General features: G+C 39.5%; 1 protein-coding gene, 1 long non-coding RNA gene and 1 pseudogene across 2 annotated transcripts; all 3 read left to right on the top strand.

The window, feature by feature from the left end:
• The first annotated feature begins 2,209 nt into the window (after positions 1-2,209).
• Positions 2,210-11,067, top strand: LOC108707420 (annotated as a pseudogene).
• A 4,022-nt stretch (positions 11,068-15,089) lies between these two features.
• Positions 15,090-19,915, top strand: LOC108703968 (protein FAM135A-like). Its single transcript, XM_041581169.1, has 9 exons — positions 15,090-15,179; positions 15,741-15,772; positions 16,586-16,665; positions 17,435-17,565; positions 17,657-17,727; positions 18,534-18,701; positions 18,813-18,933; positions 19,193-19,346; positions 19,833-19,915. Exons 1-9 carry the CDS (start codon positions 15,090-15,092, stop codon positions 19,913-19,915), a joined length of 930 nt encoding a protein of 309 aa, XP_041437103.1.
• Positions 19,916-20,043: 128 nt separating this feature from the next.
• On the top strand, positions 20,044-21,033 carry LOC108705977. The gene is made up of 3 exons (XR_001933956.2): positions 20,044-20,167; positions 20,306-20,379; positions 20,906-21,033. It is a non-coding gene; the product is annotated as an uncharacterized LOC108705977 (long non-coding RNA).
• Positions 21,034-25,441: the final 4,408 nt, after the last annotated feature.

Below are 25,441 nucleotides of genomic sequence, written 5' to 3'. Positions count from 1 at the left end.
GTGAATGCCTGGGCCTAAACAAAACCAAAAAGGGCTGATACTTAGCCTGGGGATAAACAAAGGCCATGAATCAGCCAATCCATTGGCTCCTGAGTCTGTACCAATAGGCACTGTGTTGGTCTTGCTGCAGACACACAAAGAAGATTTCGGTGCAAAAATGACTACTCACGCATTTCCTTGCCAAAATCCCTTCCATGGGTCTGTACCAAGGCTAATGTGTAGGCAAGAGTGCTAGTGTAGGCCAGTAGACCAAGAATCAGCCCCGTTTGGCTGTAGCCTTATATTTATAGTACCACCCAAGACAAGGTTCTATAGAGAAGCAGCCCCAGTGTTGGACTGGGCCAGCTGGACACCGGGAAAAAACTTGGTGGGCCGGCGGCTCTTGTGGGCCCTGCTGGCCCAGGTCCGGACCGTGGCCATATCTGCCTCTGAATGCCGCGGCCCCCTTTATAGGAGGCTGCGGCAAAAAAAAATTTGTGCGCGCATGCACACAACCAAGGCGCCAGTTACATACGTATAAACCGGGCACCCCGCACGCATGCACAGAGTCACACGCACACCCTGGGGCAGTAGCCCCCCAGTCCGACCCTGAGCAGTCCTGACAAATACTCTTTACAATCATCGTACAGGGTCAGACTGGGGGGTCTGGGGCCCACCAGGGTTGCCAACTCAGGGGCCCCTGCCCCAATTTTGACTTGTCCAGAGGCCACAACCCTCCCTTTCCTCCTCCCCCACTACACGTACCTTTTCACTGCTGTATTTTTGCGGCTGCAATTGGGGGGAGGAGGTCAGGGGGAGTCATTCAAAAGCCCACAGTTTTCAGCAGGTGTGATGGGGAGCAGGTCTGGGTCAGCAGGGCCCATGAAGACCGAGGCCCACCAGGTTTTTTCCTGGAGTCCCGCTGACTGTGTATAAACAGATGAATAGACAGGAATAAATCAAAAACACAACAGAGAGATGAAGGTGACACCATGGTTGGAGTCAGTGATTAGATGTATAATATGTCCCCAAATAAAGAAATAAACAAGACAGTGAGCAATGTCAGTAATTAAATGGATACAATTAAAGGGGGAACTCCACCCAAATCCAGTTTTTTCCTGATAAAACAAAAAGTAATTCTGAGCAACATCCATTACACATTTTCAGTGGTTTTTAAGTTATTTGTAAATGTAATTACTATGCAAGAAGCATCTCTCTATCTGTTTACATTTGCTGAACTTCTGGTTGTGACTCCTGAAACTGTGTCTCAGAAGTCGGTTGATTCATAACAGACCTGGAACAGAACTGACCTGCTACATTGTTACATGAGTCACAAGCAGACAACAAGCAGAAATGAACAGACGCTGCTTTCAACAGCAATTCCATTTCTAAATGACTTAAAAACAATGAATAAATGGCTTAAAATACATTTTCTTTCATTTTGCAAAAAAAAAAAAAAGTTTTTGGGCAGAGTTCCAATGTAACGTTTGAACTGTTTCTACACTAGAGTAACCTGTGGGCTGAGGTTCATCATAGAGGTTGAGCAGTCCACAGGGGGAATTACCAGTGCTTGGTGGCTGTGCATTTAGGGGATCCCCTACTGCCCAATATATGCGCCAAACTGCCTATTTTTAGAAAGCTGTTCTCAGACACTTCTCACCCGCTTATGGCTTTCCATCGGATCTCATTGTGGCCTCCTTTGTGCCCACCAACTTTTGACAGATCAGAAGAACATTCACTGGCACACAGGTACTGCTAGCAGGGTAAACCCTTGCTGATTTATTCAATGGTTTGCAGCATGCAACGTTTCGGGGTAACCCCCTTTATCAAGCATACAGACACATCATGCACATACCAATTTAAAGCGTGAGGAGATAACGTGACCAATAGTGAGGGCGTGGTTAACAATAATTAATTAATTAGTTAATAATTCGTTAGAATACAAATAATCTAAACGAAAGTGCATTAGCCAATAAATACATATATTAGAGTAAAATATCATAATAGGTGGAATATCTCAGTAAAACAATTTTCCATAAATACATTTGTAAATAAGAATTCATTTGTGAATAAAAATCGTTATTCGATTACATTCAGCCTCACTCACCGAATAATCGGGATTACATTCAGCCTCACTCACCGAATATGCAAGGGCACAAAGGATCCCACGAGGCTTGCGCATTTCTTTACAACCAGCTTTGTTCCGCGGGGATCAAGATTTCCTCACAAAATGGCGCGGGATACTGAACAGCTGCAGTTTGGATCTTATCACCCTGACCATTCAGCAACTACATACCGGACAGAAGGAGCTGCAACAACAAATACATGTAGCAGAGAACGAATACAAGGCGAAAGCTGGGACAGCAAGCAGTACAATGGTTCAGGATTTGGACCGCAAGATCGAGAAGCTACAACAGGAGATACTCCAACTCAAACTTCGCAAATTCAGGAGGGACACGAGGGATTACGAAACTGGAGAGGTCTATACATGGAAGGATGCCAGACGGTCGTTTCGCTATCAGCGCTATTCCCCCACTGGTTCATCATGGAGACCGGCTCCACAGCAATCAGACTCCGAACTCTCTTCACCCGCTTCCTCCCAGAGTTCATCGGCTTCTTTTTTAGGAAAGGACCGGAAAAAAGACAAAGAAAGACCAGGAGAGGCCGTAGAAGGCAGGCCCCAAACGAAATCACGAACGGGGAGACACTACCACAGGTAAATACGGTCATTAATTTATCTTCATACAAACTTGAGACTAATGAATTATCTGTATTGGATAAGGGACTTAATTTTGTTCCCACATAAACGGCTGCACCTTTTTCCTTTGCAGTGGATTTATTTAAATTTGTGAGATCACTCAAACTTAAAGCCCATTTTTTCGGTAAAGAATACGACCAGAAGGATATTTTTACTAAGCAATTAAAAAGTAAATTGGGTTCAAAAAGCACCTTTATTCCTCCCAGTAGCTATCCCACTATTGATACCTTCGAGGCAATGGTAATGGTCGATGTCAGTAGGCATATTGCTAACATAAATAAAAACCATCATGGTTTGCGTCAAAATATTTCTCAGGCTGAACGCATGGCACTGAGATCAGGGTCGCTCCGGCCATGAGGCAAGGTGAGAATCTTGCCTCAGGTGGCACGGAGCGGCCAGTTACCAGGGGCGGCAAAAAGCCGCCTCTGGTAACTTTAAGAGCCGAATTTCCGTTTTTTAAAACGGAAATTCGGCTCTTCTAGCGCAGCGAGCGCAATAGCGCTCACTGCACTAGCGATGCGGCCCCTCCTCCACCCGCTCCGACGCTGGTAGTTAGAAGAGCGGAGCGGCATTGGGCGGCATTGGGGCTGCTGCCTCAGGCGGCAGCAGGCCCTGAAACGTGCCTGACTGAGATCATTGCAAAATAACTCTGACATCTTCATTACAAAGGCCGACAAGGGTGGTGGTACTGTGGTCATGAATAAAATTGATTATGATACTGAGGCAACCTGCCAATTAAGTAATGTAACACACTACTTACGTTTAAATGGAGATCCCACTGCTAAGTTTAAAAATGAATTGAACATTTTTCTTAATGGTGCTGTGATGGAAGGCATCCTCACTGAGGAAATCCTCCAGTTACTTATTGAGAAACATCCTAAAACACCTTATGTATATTTTCTGCCGAAAGTACACAAAAGTCTGGTTAAGCCACCGGGAAGACCTATCGTTTCTAATGTGGGATCCATATGGCAACCGCCTGCTATCTATATTGACAGTTTTTTTCAAGAAATTCTCCCTACTTTAAAACCATGTCTAACAGATACCACAGAATTCTTAACAAGATTGAATACAGTAATACTGCCATTAGGACATAAATTTTTTGTTATGCTCATTAGATGTTAAAGATCTTTTTACGTCTATTCCCCATAATGAAGGCATCGATTGCATGTTTAAGTATCTGATTTACCACCACATAAAGCTACATTTATTTGTCAACTATTGGAGATGGTTCTAGTCAAAAACTATTTTCGTTACCAGGATGAATATTTTTTACAACTACAAGGCTGTGCCATGGGTGCCAACATGGCACCAGCCTATGCCAACATCTTTATGGATAATTTTGAGAAAACCTTTATTTTTTCCAATTGCCCCTTTAACCATTTCATCCAGGACTACATGAGATATGTCGATGATACGTTCTTAGCACCTTACTTGGTCCTCACCTCACCTACTGTATTCAGCCTGGGGTCTTGGTACCTTATTTGGTCCTCAACTCACCCACTGTAGTCCCTGCTTTAGTGGTTTACACACCAAGGGGTCCTAACCCCACTGCTTCTCCTTGTTGGAGCCACAGCTGCTCACTAGCTACTATGCACATACTCTCACTCCTAGAGTGATCACTACTACTGTCTAGGCTTATCTATGGACCAGAGCCCTGGTCCTGTAACACCTTACTGGGAGGCACGGTCCCAGGGGAAAGACCCTGAGCACATTTGTTCTTTAATTATTTATAATTTTAACCACTGTCATCTAGTGGCAGCTTAACTCCAAAGGACCCAGGAAAGAGACATAGCTGTCCAGGTAAACATACAGGACCGCTTTAGTTGGTCAAATCCTAAGGGGCTGCCTGAATAAATATAACTGAACCTCAGGGTCCCTACAAATAAAAGTAGTTGCCTTTACACCAGATTCTGTTTGGGGTATTAGACCTTGCAGTAGCTATCTATAAAGGGTAGAAAAAAACATTTTGACGTGCAGAAAAGAGTAGGAACTCCAAGCAAACATCTGCAAGCCATTTTGTTTTTCAAACCATGGTTTGGACATCTCTAGAGAAGTTATGGATGATAAGGAAGCTTTAGAAATTTCTCCACCAGTATAAACAGAGAGTTGCTGTACCCTTTCGACCCCATTGTTTTCAAACGAGGAACTGATCATTTCATAACAATCCACCTACCAAAATAGATGAATTCACCTTCCCAGGAACTTGAGGATGCAAAAGGAGTGCTAACATCTTAGGGCTTTTCATGATATCCTGTGGAAATCTACTAGATGAATAACTCATTATAATAAACAAGTCTATGTTACAGTAGTCTTAGCCAACTGTTAGGCCAGTAGACATAGCACTGTGCAACCTGATCAGTATCAATTTCCCATGAGCATCAGGCCATATGGACAACTGCCTCACGCAGGACCTCTCTGAGGACTCATTTACTATATAGCTAATTAAACCCAACTGAGATGTATGGTTCCATTTGCTTTTGTTTTTCTATAATCCCTAAATAATCTAATAGTTTCTAAATAATCGCAGTACGATGGACATTATTCTTCCTCCAGCAATAAGAAAATGAACTTCCATAAAGTCATTTGTCAGTAACTTACTGAAGAAGAACAAGATTTTATAATTTCATGGAATTTACTCTGTTTTGATATAGTTCCATGGTCATAGAAATGTCAATGCCAACAGTAGTCATAAGTCATTGGTACTGGTACCATGCTTTCCCTGATGCATCCAAAGGATTACTGCAATACAGTCTGAATTTGAGAGGAAGCATATGAGATTATGGATATTTCCATTTAGTTGTAAATTATTATTTATTTTGTGAGCAATTTAAGATGCAGCCACTGAGCAGCAAGCCCATGGTTGGCATTCATGGCTCTTCCCTGTGTTACCAATAAGCATCATTTTTCTTACAATTTTCTTGAAACTCTCCATGCAGTAATAATAAATATTTGACTAATTCCTCAGCAGGTAGTAGGTTCTCCCTGTGATATGGATAAAAATGTTGGTGCTAAGCTCTGCAATTCTGACATTTCTCTCCTTCAGCTTCTGTCTCCCCCACAGCTTCTGATGACCCAACATCTACCCCAATGGCTTGTGGTTCCCCATTGGTCTCAAGTAGGATTGTGGGAGGTACTAATGCCACAGATGGGGCGTGGCCCTGGCAGGTCACTCTGCCCTATCGCGGGTCACACATTTGTGGGGGGTCTGTGATCGGCACTCAGTCGATTCTGACAGCTACCCACTGCTTAGAGCTGTAAGTTTGTCATTTCCTTAATGGTATTTTTTCAGCAATGTGGCACCATGCCTTTCTCATATAACTTGGGACCCTCCCATATGGTGGAGCACCATCCTCGTATCACCACAGATAAATATTATACATTTCAGACCTATCCAGTTGGAATAAGATGCATATCAGATCATCCTCTTAGTACTGACTCCAGCTGAAATGGATCTGCCTTACAGACCTGAATCACATAGTCAGATGACCACTACCAGTTGGGATGTAGTGCTAAGTAGACCAGGTAGTCTGATTATTATAATGATCATTTCCTGACAAATGGCTCCATGTCTTGCATGCAGGTTGGCCTGGTCATGAAATATGGGTATTGCAAGGATAATGGTTGTTATATGTGAAGGCAATTTATACAAAGAAGCCGGTGTAGCTTGAAGAGCTTATGGGACCTCATGATCTTCCTTTACATCTCTGTTGGATTATTTGGGGGCAGATTCACTAAAATGCGAAGTGGCTAACGCTAGCGACATTTCGCCAGCGATGCCATCGGCAGCTTCATCGCCAATTCACTAACAGGCGAAGTCGACAATTTGATAGCAAACCATTGCTAGCGACTTTTCACTCTGACGAACGGTCGTAACTCCGTAAATTCAATAAGATGCGAATTTTACAGAACGTAACCTTTTTCGTCAGAGTTTATTTCGGCACCTCAGACCAGACGAACTGCTAAAACAAAGCTTCATCTTCCTCAATCTTATGTCAGTGACATCCTTTCCTGTAAGACGGTAATGCATTGTAAAAAAAAAACGCTGACGACTTTTCTTTTTTTTTCTTTCTTTTTTTTAATGCGGAATTGCCTTCATAAGTCCGAACTATTACAGATTTATGTGTGAACTAATTTGAGGGGCATGCCACATTTGTTTTAGGGTGGGCTCATGTCTAGGGCATTAGAGGATCTTCTATGTCTTTATACAGGTTCCATGGTCATGTGTAATAAAAAGTGGCCACTTTAACTATTTGCACCATCTCTAATAAAGGCATGTATACAACTTTAATGTAAAAAGTGATGTGAAAAGTCACCAGCATTCGGCAGCTGAGGCGCAACTTTTCATTTTAGTGAATTAGCGCAGTGGCAACAAATTTGCGCCTGGCGCAGTGTAATTCGCCCTTTAGTGAATTTGCCTCCACATTTGTTGCTTCTTCTTGTACAAAGAAAGTTTTGTAAATGGTATTTCCCCTTAGATCCCAGCATTACAGGGGCGCCTTGTTCTATAATAAAGTTTTCTTGAACTTAATGCCCCATGGTGCTTGTTATTTTCCCCCCAGCTCCCTGTCTCCATCAGACTATACGGTTCGGCTGGGGGCATACCAGTTGTCTCTGACTAGTCCACATGAGATCACATCCAGAGTCGATAGTATTAATGTGAACTCAATGTATGATGGCTCAACAAACAGAGCAGATATTGCCTTACTGAAACTAACAAGCCCCATCACATACACCAGGTCTGCCTACCTTCAACATCTGACAACTTCACTGAAGGCATGGAATGCTGGGTAACTGGATGGGGCAGAATTAGCTCTGAATGTGAGTATCTAGTTAAACGGATTCAGTCATGGTTCAAAGGGACCTTGCAAGGGGACATGATTACTCTTTACAAGTACATTAGAGGACATTATAGACAGACAGAGGGGGTCTGAAATAACATGGAGCATCGCCCCAGAGGCCACCCCTTTAGGCATGAGGACGGTGAGAGTGGGGAATGCACTGCCGGGTGATGCTGATTCAGTTAATGACTATAAGAGGGGCTTGGATGATTTCTTGGACAAACATAATATCCAAGGATATTGTAATACTAAAATCTACAGTTAGTATAGTTATTGGTGTATATATATATATATATATATATATATATATATATATATATATATATATATATATTACACAAAAGCCATGAATATCCTGTAAATTATATCCTTATAAACGGTGAGTTCTGATGTCATCAGTTATAAACGGTGAGTTCTGATGTCATTTCTGTCACATGACTAACTAAAACTTGTGTATTATAATAAATAAAGTACCCCCAGTTGCAAAATATAAGGATATTAGAAGTTACCTCGGAGTTCCATGACCTGTATAAAAACACTCGGCCTTCGGCCTCGTGTTTTTATATGGTCATGAAACTCCTCGGTAACTTATAATATCCTTATATTTTACAAGAGGGGGTACTTTATTCACTATATATATATATATATATATATAATTTATGTAAGTGTATGGAGGGGTCAGTTTGAGTGTGTGAATGTATGGATGCTGGGTTTCATTTGGAGTCTTGAACTTGATGGACTTTGGTCTTTTCACAACCCAACTTAACCATGCAACTATGTATTTTTACACTGGTCACAGTGAGACCTCTAGGGGCAAATTCACTAAGATTCGTAGTTGCGCCAGGCGCAACTTCGCCGCACTTTGCCGCACTTCGCCAGGCGTAGTTTCGCCAGCTCCGCAAATTCACTAAAATCCGAAGTTGCGCACAGGGGTAGCGTAAGATTGTGAAGTTGCGCTAGCGTTGATTCGCTAAGTGAAACGAAGTTACGCTAGCGAAGGTTAATTTGCATACGGCGCCAAATTCAAATTTCAATGGAGGAATTCGTATCAGCACTACAAATGCCTAGAAAACCTTCAAAACATCAAATAAAAAATTTATTTTGCCCTACACATGTGCCCACTGTATAGGTAAGTTGCCATGAGTTAGGAAATGTAGGGGGGAAGGAGGGGAGCCCCAAAAAATTTTTCGATCTTTTTTAGCCTATCACCCATAATGTAGAAAACACGCCAGCGTTTTTTGGGACTTAGAAAAAAATGTGACTTTTTTTGAAGCAATCCCTATCTACTCTATTGCGCTTCGCCTGGTCTGAGGTGGCGAAGGAAGTCTAGCGTAAAAGGTAGCGTTCAGTACAATGCGCGCGTTAGTGAATTTGAGTAGTTACGTCCGTAGCGAAAATTCGCCAGGCGTAAGGGTGCGAAGTAACACTAGCGAATCTACGCCAGCGTTCGTTAGTGAATTTGGCAGTAAAGAAAATGCCAAACTCTAGCGAATTAACGCTAGCGTTCGGTGCTTCGGCGCTTAGTGAATTTGCCCCCTAGTGTCTAATCTAAAAATATCAATGAACAATGCACAACAACACTGAATATATTTACAATGTGTTTAAATCTGTCTTTCATATCTTGTCTGTTTTCAGTGAATTTACCAAATCCTCAGACCCTGCAGCAAGTGATGACGCCATTTATTAGCACGGCAACTTGTAACCAAATTTACCAGGTTGATTCCCTGGTGAGTCACATAATTTCACTAGAGGTCCTCTGCACTCACCTATTATTAATATATTACGGACATTAATCACATCACTTTGATGTAGTAGTCCAGCGAGAATATATTGCAATATGTGCTCATACAATCCCTGTTTTGTTTAAAGGGGAGGGCATTCATAGCTTAAGGCACAAAATGTCTCAGTGTTCTTAATATATTGATAATGGGTTGAGCGCAGAGGACCTCTTGTTTTTTTATGTATGAATTTTGTGCGGTCACAGCCTCATTGAACCCCAACAAATGGGCACACCATTCCTTTTTCTGCTCTAGATAATTCCACCAGACCAGATCTGTGCTGGATATGCAGCTGGGCAGAAGGACTCCTGTCAGGTAGGTGTGATGTATTCTGCAACGTATCACATAGTATTCTTCCCAAGCAGTAAGACTCCAACCAATCCGCTTCTCCAAATTTAACCTCATTATGACTCAGTTTGGTCACCATGTTTTAAGATTCAAGGACTCAGTCAGGAAGTCTCTGCTTTGTTGAATGTTTTGGTAGGACAGTTAAACCTAAACTAAGCCCATCCATATTTCCAATTTTAACCTCATTATGACTCTTGTTGGAAACCATGGTTTAAGAATCAAGGACTCAATCAGAAAGTCTCTGCTATGCTGACTGTTCTGGTAGGGAAGTTAAACTCAAACTAAGCCCATGCACTTTTCTGATTTTAACTTCATTATGTGTTCAGTTGGATTCCATGGTTTGAGGATTAAGCGCTTAATCAGGAAGTCTCTGCTATATTGAATGTTCTGGTATGGCAGTTAAACCCAAACTAAACCCATCAACTTTTACAGTTTTAACCTGGCAAAAAAACTTTGACATAGTTTAAGACTGAAGGCAGAAGGTTTAAGACTGCCTATGGCATACAGTAAGAGCCAGGAATGCATTGTGGAACCAGCACCATATGATTTCTGTTGCTATGTGCCACCACCAAATAAGAAATGATATTATGGTTCCATCTTTATCATAATCCCCGGCAAACATACATTTATTCCAAAATGGTGCTGGAGAATGGTGTATAGGCCTCATTGATATATACCATGGGCACAAAGTTGCATTCCTTATGACGAATTGATGAAGCAAAGATAAATGAATGCGACATTCTGGGTTACAAGCCTTGAAGACAACTCTAAACCTTTGTTAGATTTGCATAGTATGAAGATTATTGCTATACTACCCCCTTACATGTGCAACCGCACATCTCTGGATTTTCAGACAACTTTCCTATGCAGTAGATACACAAATAAATACACAATAAATATGTGGTATATAAGAAAAGCTGTCAGATTGGCATCATGCAAGGCTGTATCATTTGAGGAACATCTTCTATTCTTCTAACTGGATGTCTACCCTGTAGCCTGATCATCTCCAGTGACAATTTGATTAAGTACACAGGGACTTCCCAGTTCTGCAGAGTAATGTTAGTAGGTTCTGTACAAGGCCTAAAAGCAAGCTTGGTCAGAAATTTACTATCTAGGAACTGAAATAAATGTCCTTTTTGTCTTACAGGGAGACTCCGGAGGACCTCTTGGCTGTAAATTACATGGATTCTGGTATCAAATTGGAATTGTGAGTTGGGGGGAAGGATGTGCCATCCCCAACCGACCTGGTGTTTATACCCTGGTACCTGCTTACCAGTCATGGCTCCACACAACAGAAGAGAAAATTATTGTAGATATTGTGGGCACAGCAAATAGTGTACCCACAACAACCGCCACTCTATAGGAGGTCAATACCATCACCTCATGTTCCTTAATTAAATCAGCCCATCTGCTTGGCCTTTTGTGCTTCTGGTTCATTGTGTTTGCCAAGGGCTAAGCTAGATCTAATGAATACAATCATTTCTTGTGATCCACTCCATACCAGGAACATCAAGAATATCTCAAGCCTAGATTCAAGATGGAGGCACTTCCATTCTTTTTTTGGGGCACACTTTTGGTATCCAGTCTGATAGACTTAATTGTACTTTTCCTGTAATAATATAGTTGAGGGGTTAAAAGTTTGATTAGGAAGACATCTCCTAATGCAATTTCAGTTTTCTTGTGCTAAACCATGAAATAAAGTTTTCTCATTGAACTGAATCTGATCATATATATTTGATACCATATCCTGACAACCTATATGGAAAAATAATTATTAATATTTTTTTCTTTGGTAATGCATGGAATATCAAGTGGTTTCTGATCTAGGTGGGTGCTGCATATTGTAATTCAACAGCAATTAAGTTGTTATAAACTGGGCAACATCGACATATATTGACACAGATGCTTTCTCTTCTATACCTCGTATACAACAGCTTCACTTCACTTCAGCTTCACTGTTGAAATGCTATATTCCCACTACTGTAGGCACATCTCTCCCTACTGTACCTGCTATCCCACAGTCACACTCCCTTCCCAGAGACTATTATCCCACTGTTACTATAGGCACCATCTCTCCCTACTATACCTGCTATCCTACAGTCACACTCCCTTCCCAGAGACTATTATCCACTGTTACTATAGACACCATCTCTCCCTACTATACCTGCTGTCCCACAGTCACACTCCCTTCCCAGAGACTATTATCCACTGTTACTATAAGCACCATCTCTCCCTACTATACCTGCTATCCCACAGTCACACTCCCTTCCCAGAGACTATTATCCACTGTTACTATAGGCACCATCTCTCCCTACTATACCTGCTATCCCACAGTCACAGTCCCTTCCCAGAGACTATTATCCACTGTTACTATAGACACCATCTCTCCCTACTATACCTGCTATCCCACAGTCACACTCCCTTCCCAGAGACTATTATCCACTGTTACTATAGGCACCATCTCTCCCTACTATACCTGCTATCCCACAGTCACACTCCCTTCCCAGAGACTATTATCCCACTGTTACTATAGGCACCATCTCTCCCCACTATACCTGCTATCCCACAGTCACACTCCCTTCCCAGAGACTATTATCCACTGTTACTATAGACACCATCTCTCCCTACTATACCTGCTATCCCACAGTCACACTCCCTTCCCAGAGACTATTATCCACTGTTACTATAGACACCATCTCTCCCTACTATACCTGCTATCCCACAGTCACACTCCCTTCCCAGAGACTATTATCCACTGTTACTATAGACACCATCTCTCCCTACTATACCTGCTATCCCACAGTCACACTCCCTTCCCAGAGACTATTATCCCACTGTTACTATAGACACCATCTCTCCCTACTATACCTGCTATCCCACAGTCACACTCCCTTCCCAGAGACTATTATCCACTGTTACTATAGGCACCATCTCTCCCTACGATACCTGCTATCCCACAGTCACACTCCCTTCCCAGAGACTATTATCCACTGTTACTATAGGCACCATCTCTCCCTACTATACCTGCTATTCCCACAGTCACACTCCCTTCCCAGAGACTATTATCCACTGTTACTATAGGCACCATCTCTCCCTACTATACCTGCTATCCCACAGTCACACTCCCTTCCCAGAGACTATTATCCACTGTTACTATAGACACCATCTCTCCCTACTATACCTGCTATCCCACTGTCACACTCCCTTCCCAGAGACTATTATCCCACTGTTACTATAGACACCATCTCTCCCTACTATACCTGCTATCCCACAGTCACAGTCCCTTCCCAGAGACTATTATCCACTGTTACTATAGACACCATCTCTCCCTACTATACCTGCTATCACACAGTCACACTCCCTTCCCAGAGACTATTATCCCACTGTTACTATAGGCACCATCTCTCCCTACTATACCTGCTATCCCACAGTCACACTCCCTTCCCAGAGACTATTATCTTCCTAGACTGTGAATAATTAATCTGTTACTTGAATTTTTAATTGCTTATACATTTTTTAGGATCTTTCTGGTATAAGAGAAAGATTTATGTTTATACTGTGATGTCACTTCGAGGTCTCTTGGATCATTGGGCATTTCTTACTTTCCCTTATTTTCCTTAAAGTACCAGTAACATCAAATGTTTTTTTTTTAAAATTGCTACGTCTTTATTAAGAAATAATAATTAATTAAATATTTAGTTGGGATCAAGTACAAGCTACTGTTTTATTATTACACAGAAAAAAGAAATCATTTAAAAAAAAAAATGTTTTATTTCATTAGAAATGGAGTCTATGGGGCAAATTCACTAAGATTCGTAGTTTCGCCAGCGCTCCGCAAATTCACTAAAATCCGAAGTTGCGCACAGGGGTAGCGTAAGATTGCGAAGTTGCGCTAGCGTGGATTCGCTAAGTGAAGCGAAGTTACGCTAGCGAATGTTAATTTGCATACGGCGCCAAATTCAAATTTCAATGGAGGAATACGTATCAGCACTACAAATGCCTAGAAAACCTTCAAAACATCAAATAAAAATGTTATTTTGCCCTACACATGTGCCCACTGTATAGGTAAGTTGCCATGAGTCAGGAAATGTAGGGGGGGGAGCCCCAAAAAAAATTTCGATCTTTTTCAGCCTATCACCCGTAATGTAGGAAACACGCCAGCGTTTTTTGGGACTTAGAAAAAATTTTGACTTTTTTTGAAGCAATCCCTATCTACTCTATTGCGCTTCGCCTGGTCTGAGGTGGCGAAGGAAGTCTAGCGTAAAAGGTAGCGTTCAGTACACTGCGCGCATTAGTGAATTTGCGTAGTTACGTCCGTAGCGAAAATTCGCCAGGCGTAAGTGTGCGAAGTAACACTAGCGAATCTACGCCAGCGTTCGTTAGTGAATTTGCGCAGTAACGAAAATGCCAAACGCTACCGAATTAACGCTAGCGTTCGGCGCTTAGTGAATTTGCCCCTATGGGAGACGGCCTTTCCATAATTCGTAGCTTTCTGTATAATGGGTTTTTGGATAAAGGATCCCATATCTGTACCTTATGGCTGATGTTAAATACAGGGACACACAGCAGGGTTACTCTGACCTATTACTGTACATTTTGTACATCACACACAGTATAAATAAATATTGACAATAAATAGTGACTGACTCATAAAGTGCATGATGATTATAACTGTTCAGATTAAACGTTGGATTTCCACTAAATAAAATACATTTTATATCACTTCTTCTGTCTCTTGGATTTCTGTATTCCCTTTCTATCCCATTGACTTTTATGGCTTATCTTCTGGGCTTCCCCCTCTTAATGTCTTTAAAGGGCTGGTTTACCTTTAATTTAACTTTTAGTATGTTATAGAATGGCCAGTTCTAAGCAATTTTTCAATTGGTCTTTATTATTCATTTTGCTATCGTTTTTTAATTATTTGCCTTTATCTTCTGACGCTTTACAGATTTCAAATGGGGGTCTCTTGTTCTAATTAATGCCTGGTTGCTAGGGTAAATTGGACCCAGCAACCAGATTGCAAACAGGAGAGCTGCTGAATAAAAAGCTAAATAAGTCAATAACCACAAAATAATAAAACATGAAAATGTATAAAAGTATAAAAAGCAGGGAATGAATTAAAAGTGTAAGTTAAAAGTCCAGATAAAGTCCTGTATAAGGGCAGAATAAACACGGGGAATGAGGACTGATATGGTTGTGATTAAACTGATCCGTTCCTCAAGCCTCACTTATTTTCTGCTGATATCGTCCGTTTGTGTAACAGTCAGTAAATATAGATATTTAATAAGAGAAAGACATTTGAGCTCATTACAAGCATCAGGCTCATTTATATGATGTGCAGTTAAATAGCTGTTTGCAGCTCTGGGAGGCTGGACATCGGGTCACATGACGCACCATTATGACATCACCAGTTGCGTTCAGTCAACACTTCAACTTGCCTTACAGCTGCACCACTATGACATCATCGTCACCATGGTAACGGCATCAGTAAACAAGTCAATGCCATTATGACATCACAAGGCATGCTGTGATAAGTCAGTAAACACATATTAAGCATCAGTTTTCCTGCATCTTCGCATCGTGACGCATCGCAGAAAAACTTTCCCGCTTTTACTTCGACTTTTCTCAATTCTCTTTCTATTCTCAATTTTCTCAAATTTCTTTCTTTCTTTCTTTCCTTCTCAATTTCATCTTTGTTACTAGGTAAGTGAAAAAAAACCCTGAAATCTTGAATTTTATTACATTTGAACATATTTCAGTAATGAGACAGATAGAATAGTGCATTTTGCAATGTTCATTAGTTTCCAGCTTTGTAGATTTGGGTTTGGCCGGTAGGATGGTTTATTACTCACATGTAACACAAACCTACACACACCAGGGAACATGTACAACACCTTTTACAGCCACATTATCCGATGATTTGAAGCATTAACATGATTTTCCTCTTTGTTCTTTTGCTTTTTAGTATATAAACCTGAAACAACAATAACTATGGAAAAAGTACAAGCTACACTTGAATTTTCATTGCATCTAAAGCAATTCCAGAATCTGAAGCCTTTCGTAAGTCGGTAAGTGTGTCTTAAGGCATTAAGGGCTCCAATTTGGTTACATGTCCGAGTTTGGTTGAATCCAAATCCTCCAAAAACTTCCTAGGACTGAGTTGAATGTTAGATTTGGCGCATACTTCAATATGGCAGCTTGTAAGGCAATTGCTCTCACATACTCACAATGTCCTATGATCAGTGTTGAGTAAATAGTAAAACTGCAAGTTACTGGGCCCTACAGTAAAATAATTTTAGGTCCTTTAGACATTGAGCAACATATTCCAATTGTTTTTGGATTGGCATCTCCTTCATAGAAGGGGGTTATTTATCAAAGTCCAAATTTATCTCAATATTTTCTCTCCAATCGAATCTGCTCAAGTTTTTTGCACTTATTTATTATTACATTTTCCTGAAAACATATTTTGCGGGAATAAATCAGATTTTCGTGTTTTTTTTCTGATTTTTCTTCCGATCTTCCCTAAAACTTAGATTTTTGTCCAAAAACTCTGAAAACTTCGGGTATTGCCGGATTTTCTGATTCAGACTTTTCCATCCTCTGGGTTTAATAAATTCCCCAAAAAATTGTGATTTTTTTTTTTAAAAGTCAGATTTTATAAAAAAAAAAAAAAAACACGATTTTTTGTGATTTTTGCATTTGGAGTTAAGTAAATAACCCCGTACATATGGACAGCAGCAAAGGGCGGCTTGTGTAGCAGTTAAAGGAGCACATAGAAGCATTCAGGCAAATGAACGTCCCCTTTAGCAGAAAGTGTTCATGAGGAGCAGAGAGAGTTTGATTTTAAATATTGATACTGAAAACATTGTTTTTGCTTTTAGATTTTGGCAAATTAAGACATCCTTTGAGATTCTGACGAGCATCCCTCACACAATCGAAGCAAGGATTTTCCATACTGAAGGTACGTGTTTTCCTAAAACAATGACCATCTCCGAGTGTTATTTACAGAAATATTGCGCTTCAAGGGGCAGATTTATCAAGGGTCAAATTTCAAGTTTATTATATTTCCAAAAACTTCCATACACTCAAAATTGGGAAAAAAAATGACCAATCAAAATTTATTACAGGATCGGCCTGCAAACTCGAATAAAATCGTATTAGATCGAATCTGATTCCAGTTTTTTTCACACAAAATTTAAAAAAAAGTTTGTTTTCCAAAAGTCTACCAAACAACTCCAAATTAATTGTAGGAGGTCCCCCATAGCCTAAAACACCAACCCGGCAGGTTTTAGATGGTGAATAGTCAAATTCGAATTCTTAAAATTCTTTAAAAAATTTACATTTTTTAAACTCAGATGAATTTGATCGGCCTGCAATCTCAAATCGAATCGTATTAGATTGAATCTGATTCGAGTTTTTTTCACACAAAAAAAATGTTCTTTTTTTAAAAGTCTGCCAAACAACTCCAAATTAATTGTAGGAGGTCACCCATAGCCTAAAACACCAATCTGGCAGATTTTAGATGGTGAAATTTGAATTCTTAAAGGGGCAGTACATTATAAACTTTAAAATTGGATTTTTTTTATTCGAATTTGGATTATTCCCTAGTGAAATTACACTAAAATAGACCCTTGATAAATCTTCCCCTATTTGTTATTATTGCTGACGCAGTCTTTATTCACTCTGTTGTGTTATAGTTTGGTGAATTGATTAAAACTCTTCTGTTTTAGATAACGTGACGTATCCGGCTTCAGTTGAGGGCAGTGATTTTTTCAGCAGTGCGTTTACATTAAATAAACGTACTGGTAGAATTGACGACGTTGTGATCTACACCGTTAATATCCTCCTGGATGAGAGTCAAGTAAGTGCTAAAAAGTCTTTTAGATCAGCTTTATGTTTGTGTGTTCCGTATACCGTATCTTATGTTTCTTCTATTCTCTCTACAATGGCAGATTGAAGAGACTCTGAATACCCTGGAGAGCAAGATGAACTTTGGCCTTTACAATGCACAAAGCCATAGAGAGTAAGTAGAGAAATGATCAGAATTGAAGAATAGATTAAAACTCTGACTCTATATTTGGGTTGTAATTCCTTTCTTTCCCATTTCTCTAATGTTTTTGCTCTACTGCAAAATGTTAAGATTACGTGACAGGCAGCCTCCTTGCCAAATGAGGGGACTTCCCCCGACCACCCTTGTATTGGCCAGTTAGACTTACATATAGAAATTCATTTTCTACCTGAGCAGTTAAAGGGGTTGTTCACCTTTAAGTTAACTTTTCATACGTTATAGAATGGCAACTTTCCTATTAGTCTTCATTATATATTTGTACTCTTTTTTTTTTATTTCTTGCCCTTGTCTGCTGATACTTTGCATCTTTAAAATCTAAAACACAAATGCTCTGTAAGGCTACAAATGTATTGGTATTGCTTCTTTTTATTACTAGTCTTTCTATTCAGGCCTCTCCTATTCATGTTCCAGTCTCTGATTCAGAAATTACAAACTGGAGAGATGCTGAATAAAAAGCTAAATTACTTAAAAATCACAAATAATAGAAAATGAAAACCAATTGTAAATTATCTCAGAATATCCCTCTCTACATCATACTAAACATGCATTTAAAGGTGAACAACCCCAATAGTCTTGATTAAGAGGCAATACAGTTCCATAAATCAGAATATTATTATTATTATTATTATTATTAACATGTATTTATATTTTATATATATATTAATATAATTAATTCTAATACAATAAAGCTAACAAGAATGATGGGTTAGTGAAATCTGATTTGTGTTTAACACATCGATCTTCTGGTTTTATCTGAACAGATTTAGCAAATGTAAAAGTTTGAAACCAATGTGCAGTATGGACATGAAATTGCACTTTAACCTGCATCGAGGGATTCACGGCCACACGAATATCATATTTAAGACAAGTTCAAAGCTATCGGTCATTGTTCATGGCCTGTTGGTTGTATTACAACCCCCACTGAAGAGGTAAGTACACGGATTGTTATTGTCAGATAGAGATAATGACATTATTTTACTATTCCATTAAGAAATAATATCAATTTCAAGCTAATACAATCATCTGTGTTGTTTTTATAGCTTTTCCAAGAAAAACGCAGTATTCCAAAGAATTCTTCCCAGCCGGTGGACAAAGGCTAAAAAACCGATGTTGGAAAATGTCATTTTTGGCAAAAACTTCAAAAAGAAATTGGCAGCAGACGTAAGTAACAAACATGAATTTGTATTTGAACCTGCCAGAGGGTAAAAACAGTTATGTGAGTGGAATTATAATTACAGACAACCCCAGGCCCCACTAACTGCCTCCCTCCCTCCTCCTGAACCCCAACGAGTCTCACCATTTCACCGATGTCTTAAACTGGCAAAAGAGTAGTGCTGTGGGGTAGTAGGGCACCATCTTGTAATGATTTGTGTCCTCTTTGCTTTCTTTCTTGCTTCATGACTCTGTTTCTCTATTTTAGGGTAAAAGCTTTGTGATAGAAGAGAAATACTTGCAGCATGCCTACCGTTTCCTTTCAACACTACGATCCTGCTTGCTGCTTTCCTATGATGGACTGTACAGTTATTTCATCTCCGTATCAGAAACGCTGCCTTCCTCATGCAAGCTGGAGCTTGGTATGTGATTGCTTCTACTTTGTGACACCTAGTTGTCCTGTTCTTTAGGTTTTGTTCAAATAAGTTCATTTAAACATTGACCTTTCTCTGACCACCCAACATCCAAAATGAATAATAGATATTGATGAGTCAATGAAGACATTCTTTCCTCTTGGAAGTTGAAAGATTATGGGCATGAACAAACAAAGTGCACATTAAGGTATCCCAAAGTGACCGTTAGTTTACACACTGGCCTTGATATCATCATAGAGTCAATATTAGGGCAGTGGCAAATGGTAAAACACCCGCTTCTCATATTAGGTCACTCACCATCATTAGGAAGCCCCGCGAGTAACTGGGCACCTACAATTATTGCCTACATGTCTAACAAGGCTCCTCTTATTCATTTTATTGAGATGTTTCCTGTGGTGGGTAACAGGTGGTTATGTTGCTGCTACAAGTAGTAAATTTGTTTCCTTTCTTACATGGTCTTTGTTTCCTCCACAGAAAAACTGGATCTGAAAGCCCGGCTCAGTGAGATATCTGACAAAGTGATGGTAAATTTGCTCATTGCTTATTCTGTAATCTGATACTAACCTGTAACCCCAAACCAGTTTCCTTATACTATTGGGGTATTTAAAAGTGCTTTACATACTGTATTCTCTGTGTTTACACAAATTGTTGATTATTTAAAATTTTAACTATAGGAAATAGAAGACCCCAATGATCTGGCAGTAACAATAAATAGCAGCCTAATATTGCTATCATCTCAACTTCTCAATCTGTGGGGAAAATTTCTTCAATCCTCCTTGGAGAGTGAACAAGAGAAGAAGCAAATAAAGGTAAGAAGCGCATTGAATAGGCTTTAAGGCAGGGGAAGCTTAGTGCTCAATCTTCAATGGGACTCCATTTATTGTTTTACACTGCCGTTATCTCTCAAGGTTGTGCTTATGAACTGTGTCTATTTTATTGTTTCATAGGAAGAAAAGTTCAAGAAATTATTCGTCTCTACTGACCATCCCCGACAAGAAGCTATTTTATATGATGAGAAGATGTGAGTACAATGGTGTTTCTTAGGGATGGGTGAATTGTTTTGCCTCGTTTCGCCGAAAAAATGACGCCCATAGACTTGTATGGCGGCGTGCAACAAATTTTAATGGGCGTCTGCGACATTTCGCCAGCAGAGAATTTTTGGCGAAACAAAATGGGTCAAATTCGCCCATCCCTAGTGTTTCTTCAAATAATTATGTTTAGATACAGTCAGTTGTTATCTGAAAATTACATTAACACACTTTTATGGTCCTTTAGAGTTTTACTTCTAAGAGATGCTTTTCTATGAAAATGTCATACTGTTGTCATGCTAATGTAATACATGGTACACATTTACTACAAGTCTAGTATCCTTAGCAACCAAACAGCAGATATTATTGGTCTGATTATCAGGTGTTTAAACTCATAGGATTGGTTGCTGTTGGATACTCCATCGGACACTGGATTTTTTATTCCTTCCCTCAGTTTTTAGTTTACTGATCTCTGGATGTGATTTATTTCTAAATATAAGAACCTGTTTCTCATTGCAGCACCGAAAGCCACAAAGAGATTTACAAAGAAGTCAAAAAAGCTGCAAAAGTCTGTTGTCTCGAGTGCCGGGACTCGGTATCAAAATCTGCCCCCGTGATCTTTGAAGACCGGTACTTAGAGCCTAAAGCAATAGGTACGTATGGAAAGAATCCACAGGTGCTGCTGCCTCAGTGTGTGACAGTTGTTCATCCAGAACTCCTTCCATTCATTATTATCTTTTAAATACGTATTTCTAAAGTACCAACATATCCCACCGCTCTGTACAATAGAACCACTGAGATGACGTACTGAATGAAAGATAAGATCACTTTTCTATATATGAGTGTGGATGGGAAGGCATTTTCCTGCTAACATTAAAAATTGTATTTTATAGATTGTTCAGAAGACTTTATAGACTGCTCAGAAAAGGTGAAATCTTCCCCTGTTGCTAGTACTAAAGAGAAGCGCAGAACAGTACCTGGATGTGCCATAATATCTCATTTGAGGAAAGGGTAAGTTCTGATCCCTACCAAATATAAATATAATGCACAAAATATAATATAAAAAAAATGTAAATAGTAAAATATATAAAGGGCCATAACAATCCTAAATAAGTATGAATCCCAGGATCACTAGGTATCTTGCAATATAGTCACCTGAGTTCAGCTACATAACATAATGTGCCTTGTACTGGAACAGCTGGATTTTTTTTGCTGTTTATAAGATTCTATGATTCTTTGACTAATCGTCTATTCACGAAAATTGCAAGACTTGTAGAATCTAACAGTCTGATCATATCCAGGATCAGGATAAGGATGTGATATTGTACATACAGAAATGCTATCTCTCTCTCTCTCTCTCTCTCTCTCTCTCTATCTCTCTCTCTCTCTCTCTCTATCATCATGAATTTCAATGGACAGTTTTACTTGACCCAACATTGTGTGTTTTTATTGTGTAGATTATTCCATGAAACCAGCGAAAAGAAACTCGTTTGGAAGCGATTTATACCTACTTGGGCGCGATTTATACCTACACAAAAACAGCAGATCAGTTCTACTGGTAAGTTAAACATTGATTTTCCCATTCGATTTTAAAGGAAAGAGGACATTACTTTAATTAAATTTACTTATTTTATTGTAGGTTCCAAAGACGACTCCAGTAGTGAAGACGGAACACATCTAGTAGTCTGTGTGCACGGCATGGGTGGTAAGTAAAATTTTAAAGATTTGATTCTGACATGAACACTTGCGTGTGTTTTGTCATATGATTTACCATTGCCCTGCCCTGTTAAAATTAATGGCTTTATTTCTACTCTAGGTTTCGAAAGAGATCTTCTACTTATAAAAACTGAGATCGAGTCTGGAGTGACACATGGGAAAACCACCTTCGTAATGTCTTGTTGCAACCAGGTACGTATATCTCTGTGTCTAGTTCTGAGGCGTCATCTCCATTCTTATATGAAACTGTTCAAACATTCTATCCATCTCAGCTCAATGGGAACTACCGGTAATAGGCAATGATGATAAAATGTAACTATCCTGAGAAATCCTTTTATTATTAGTATCTTATTGGTTTACTGATGATTAATATGAAATAATCAGTTGCAGTGGCGTAACTAGTTGTTACTGGGCCCCATAGCAAATTAAATTTAGGGCCCCAAAATATTTATAAGTTGGCCTATTTTACCAAGATATATTAAAATTTATTAATTATTAATTAGGATCTCACTGGGCCCCCTACACACTGGGCCCCCCTGCAACCGCAGGGTCTGCTTCCTCTATAGTTACGCCCCTGATCAGTTGTAGTGGGACCCATAAAGATCATTCTGATATATAACTGTAACAACTGGTCTGTAACAAATTGACGCTATTATAGATCGACCAATGACAATTCCTTTTGAACAGAAACATCTTCTGTGGGGTTTGATACCTCAAAATATATAGAAAATGTTATTAAATTGCATGAAAAATGTTTGAGCAACAAGACGGGACATGTATAGGTCTTATAGAAGATTATTGTTGCTGATTGTTAGCAGACAGGCCCCTTTAATATTGCTATTTTATACACCGTTAAATAAGTGTGGTAACTATAATGTTTTCATTAGTGTCGGTCTCTGTGCATGTCTTGCCTTAATTCTGATGCAATATTTATTGTGTTCTTTTTCACTTCTTGTATTTTCTTTACAGAGCTGTACCACTGATGATATTGATATGTTAAGCAGAAAACTCGTAAATGAAATATTACAGCACATAACCATGAGGAAGCTCAGTATTTCCAGGATCAGGTACAGTAATTAGCAAAAAATCTCTATACTAAGGGGCCGATTCACTAAGCTCGAGTGAAGGATTCGAATGAAAAAACTTCGAATTTCGAAGTATTTTTTGGGTACTTCGACCATCGAATTGGTTAAATTCGTTCGAATTCGAACGAAATCGAACGAATCGAACGAAAAATCGTTCGACTATTCGACCATTCGATAGTCGAAGTACTTCCCCTTTAAAAAAAACTTCGACCCCCTACTTCGGCAGCTAAAAGCTACCGAAGTCAATGTTAGCCTATGGGGAAGGTCCCCATAGGCTTGCCTGTGATTTTTTGATCGAAGGATTTTCCTTCGATCGTTGGATTAAAATCCTTCTAATCGTTCGATTCGAAGGATTTAATCGTTCGTTCGAACGAAAAATCCTTCGATCGATCGATCGCAGGATTAGCGCTAAATCCTTCGACTTCGATATTCGAAGTCGAAGGATTTCAATTCGAGGGTCGAATTTCGAAGTATTTTTAACTTCGAAATTCGACCCTTAGTGAATCGGCCCCTAAATAATATATATAAATTTTTATAGTAATGTTACTTTTCTCTCCCCGCAGCTTTATCGGCTTTTCTTTGGGCAATCTAATAATACGCTCAGCCCTGTGGAGACCTGAATTTGAAGGCTACCGTGGAAAACTGCACACTTACCTCTCCCTCGGTGGACCACATATGGGCCTTCTGTACCCCAACACGTTTCTCTATAAAACTGGTAGGGATTTACTGGCCATTGCTTTATTATTGACAAGTAATTCAAAGATTAGAAACAACAAGTAATATATGTATATGGATTTAACCATGCTCCATTTACTTAAAGTACAATTAATATATCATTATGATAGGACAAAAGTCAAAAATGTATAATTATGTTTGGGAAAGATCACGGCTGTGTTTTAGAACTTTCAAAATGCAGTGTGTTTCCTGATAATATAACCCCACACCTACATTTCAATGAACTTTAACATGCTTTTATATAATACAATGAATAAATATGTGCATCTCTTTTGTTATAGGCCTGTGGATAGAGAAGTGGTTGCATATAGGTGTCTCCGTGTCTCAGATGGCATTATCAGATCACAAAGACCCAAGACAAAGTTTCCTCTACAAACTCAGTCAGAAAAAAGGTAAGACATATTTTTAAATATATATTATATATTATTAAATCATATAAAACTCTAAAATAAAGCTGCTGTGATCTGAAAGTTTTATTAGAAACTTTTGGGAACTATTTTAACCATAACCAGCAAGGTAGTATTTTAGGAGATTTGCATGTCTTACCATTAACCTGACATGGACCCAATACTCTTCAGTAACTTACATTAGCGATTTGAAATTTATCTTATTGAAAGTATTATGCCCGTGATTTCATGAAAGATACGTCTGTATTGATGCCTTAATATTGTTCTGGAATCTCATGGTGAATATTATTGTATTACAGGCTTGGAGCACTTCAAGAATGTGATTCTCGTGAGCTCGTTACAAGATTACGTTGTTCCCCATCACTCCGCTCGTATTGAAATGTGCAAAGATGCTGTGAAGGGAGATGAGTTAGGTAAGGTCTCACTTTTAAACATACGTCTACTGAACAGAGTACATGTACCACTGAAGCAGTAGCCAGTTCTCCTCCAGCCAAGACTACAGCTCCCACAATGCCTTGCACACTGATGTGATTCTTTACAGGTTTGTTTATCACAGATCATGCAACAGATTAAGGAAAATAGGCCTCTTGGCTGGAGGAGAGTTGACCCCTGCTAAATAGTTCCAGCTGTACATTTTATTAAAAATGTTTCCTGCACATTAAGAAGATGCACAAGTCTTTGCTGGATAAATCCAAGGTCATTGTTTGTTGGTGGAATGGAAAGGCTACCGTGTATTTATTAACAATGTAGTGCCGTTTCCTTTTCAGGAACTTTATACAGTGAGATGCTCCGTAACATCCTTGAGCCTGTTCTAAACAACGAGAACTGTAACTTTGTGAGATACGACGTTAGTTTTGACCTGCCCATATCATACAGTACCGGCCACTGCGCTTTAATTTCATCTTGGCAATTTTTGGACAACTTCTTTCAAAACGCTGGCCTGAAATATTTTGAATAGAAGAAATGTGATGCCCGACGTGTTTAACACTATTGAAGTGCCAGAGACATCGAGTTGCAGAACCTTTTCTACCTTGTTGCACAATGGACTAATGGTGAGAGTTATATCTGTGTAGATTGTTCCATGTAGGTTTATATTTAGAATCTGTTTTATT

The sequence above is a fragment of the Xenopus laevis genome, chromosome 2L, assembly GCF_017654675.1.
Source record: "Xenopus laevis strain J_2021 chromosome 2L, Xenopus_laevis_v10.1, whole genome shotgun sequence".
Classification (NCBI taxonomy): domain Eukaryota; kingdom Metazoa; phylum Chordata; class Amphibia; order Anura; family Pipidae; genus Xenopus; species Xenopus laevis.
Note: the sequence above shows the minus strand (reverse complement) of the source record. Positions and strands in the feature narration are given on the sequence as shown.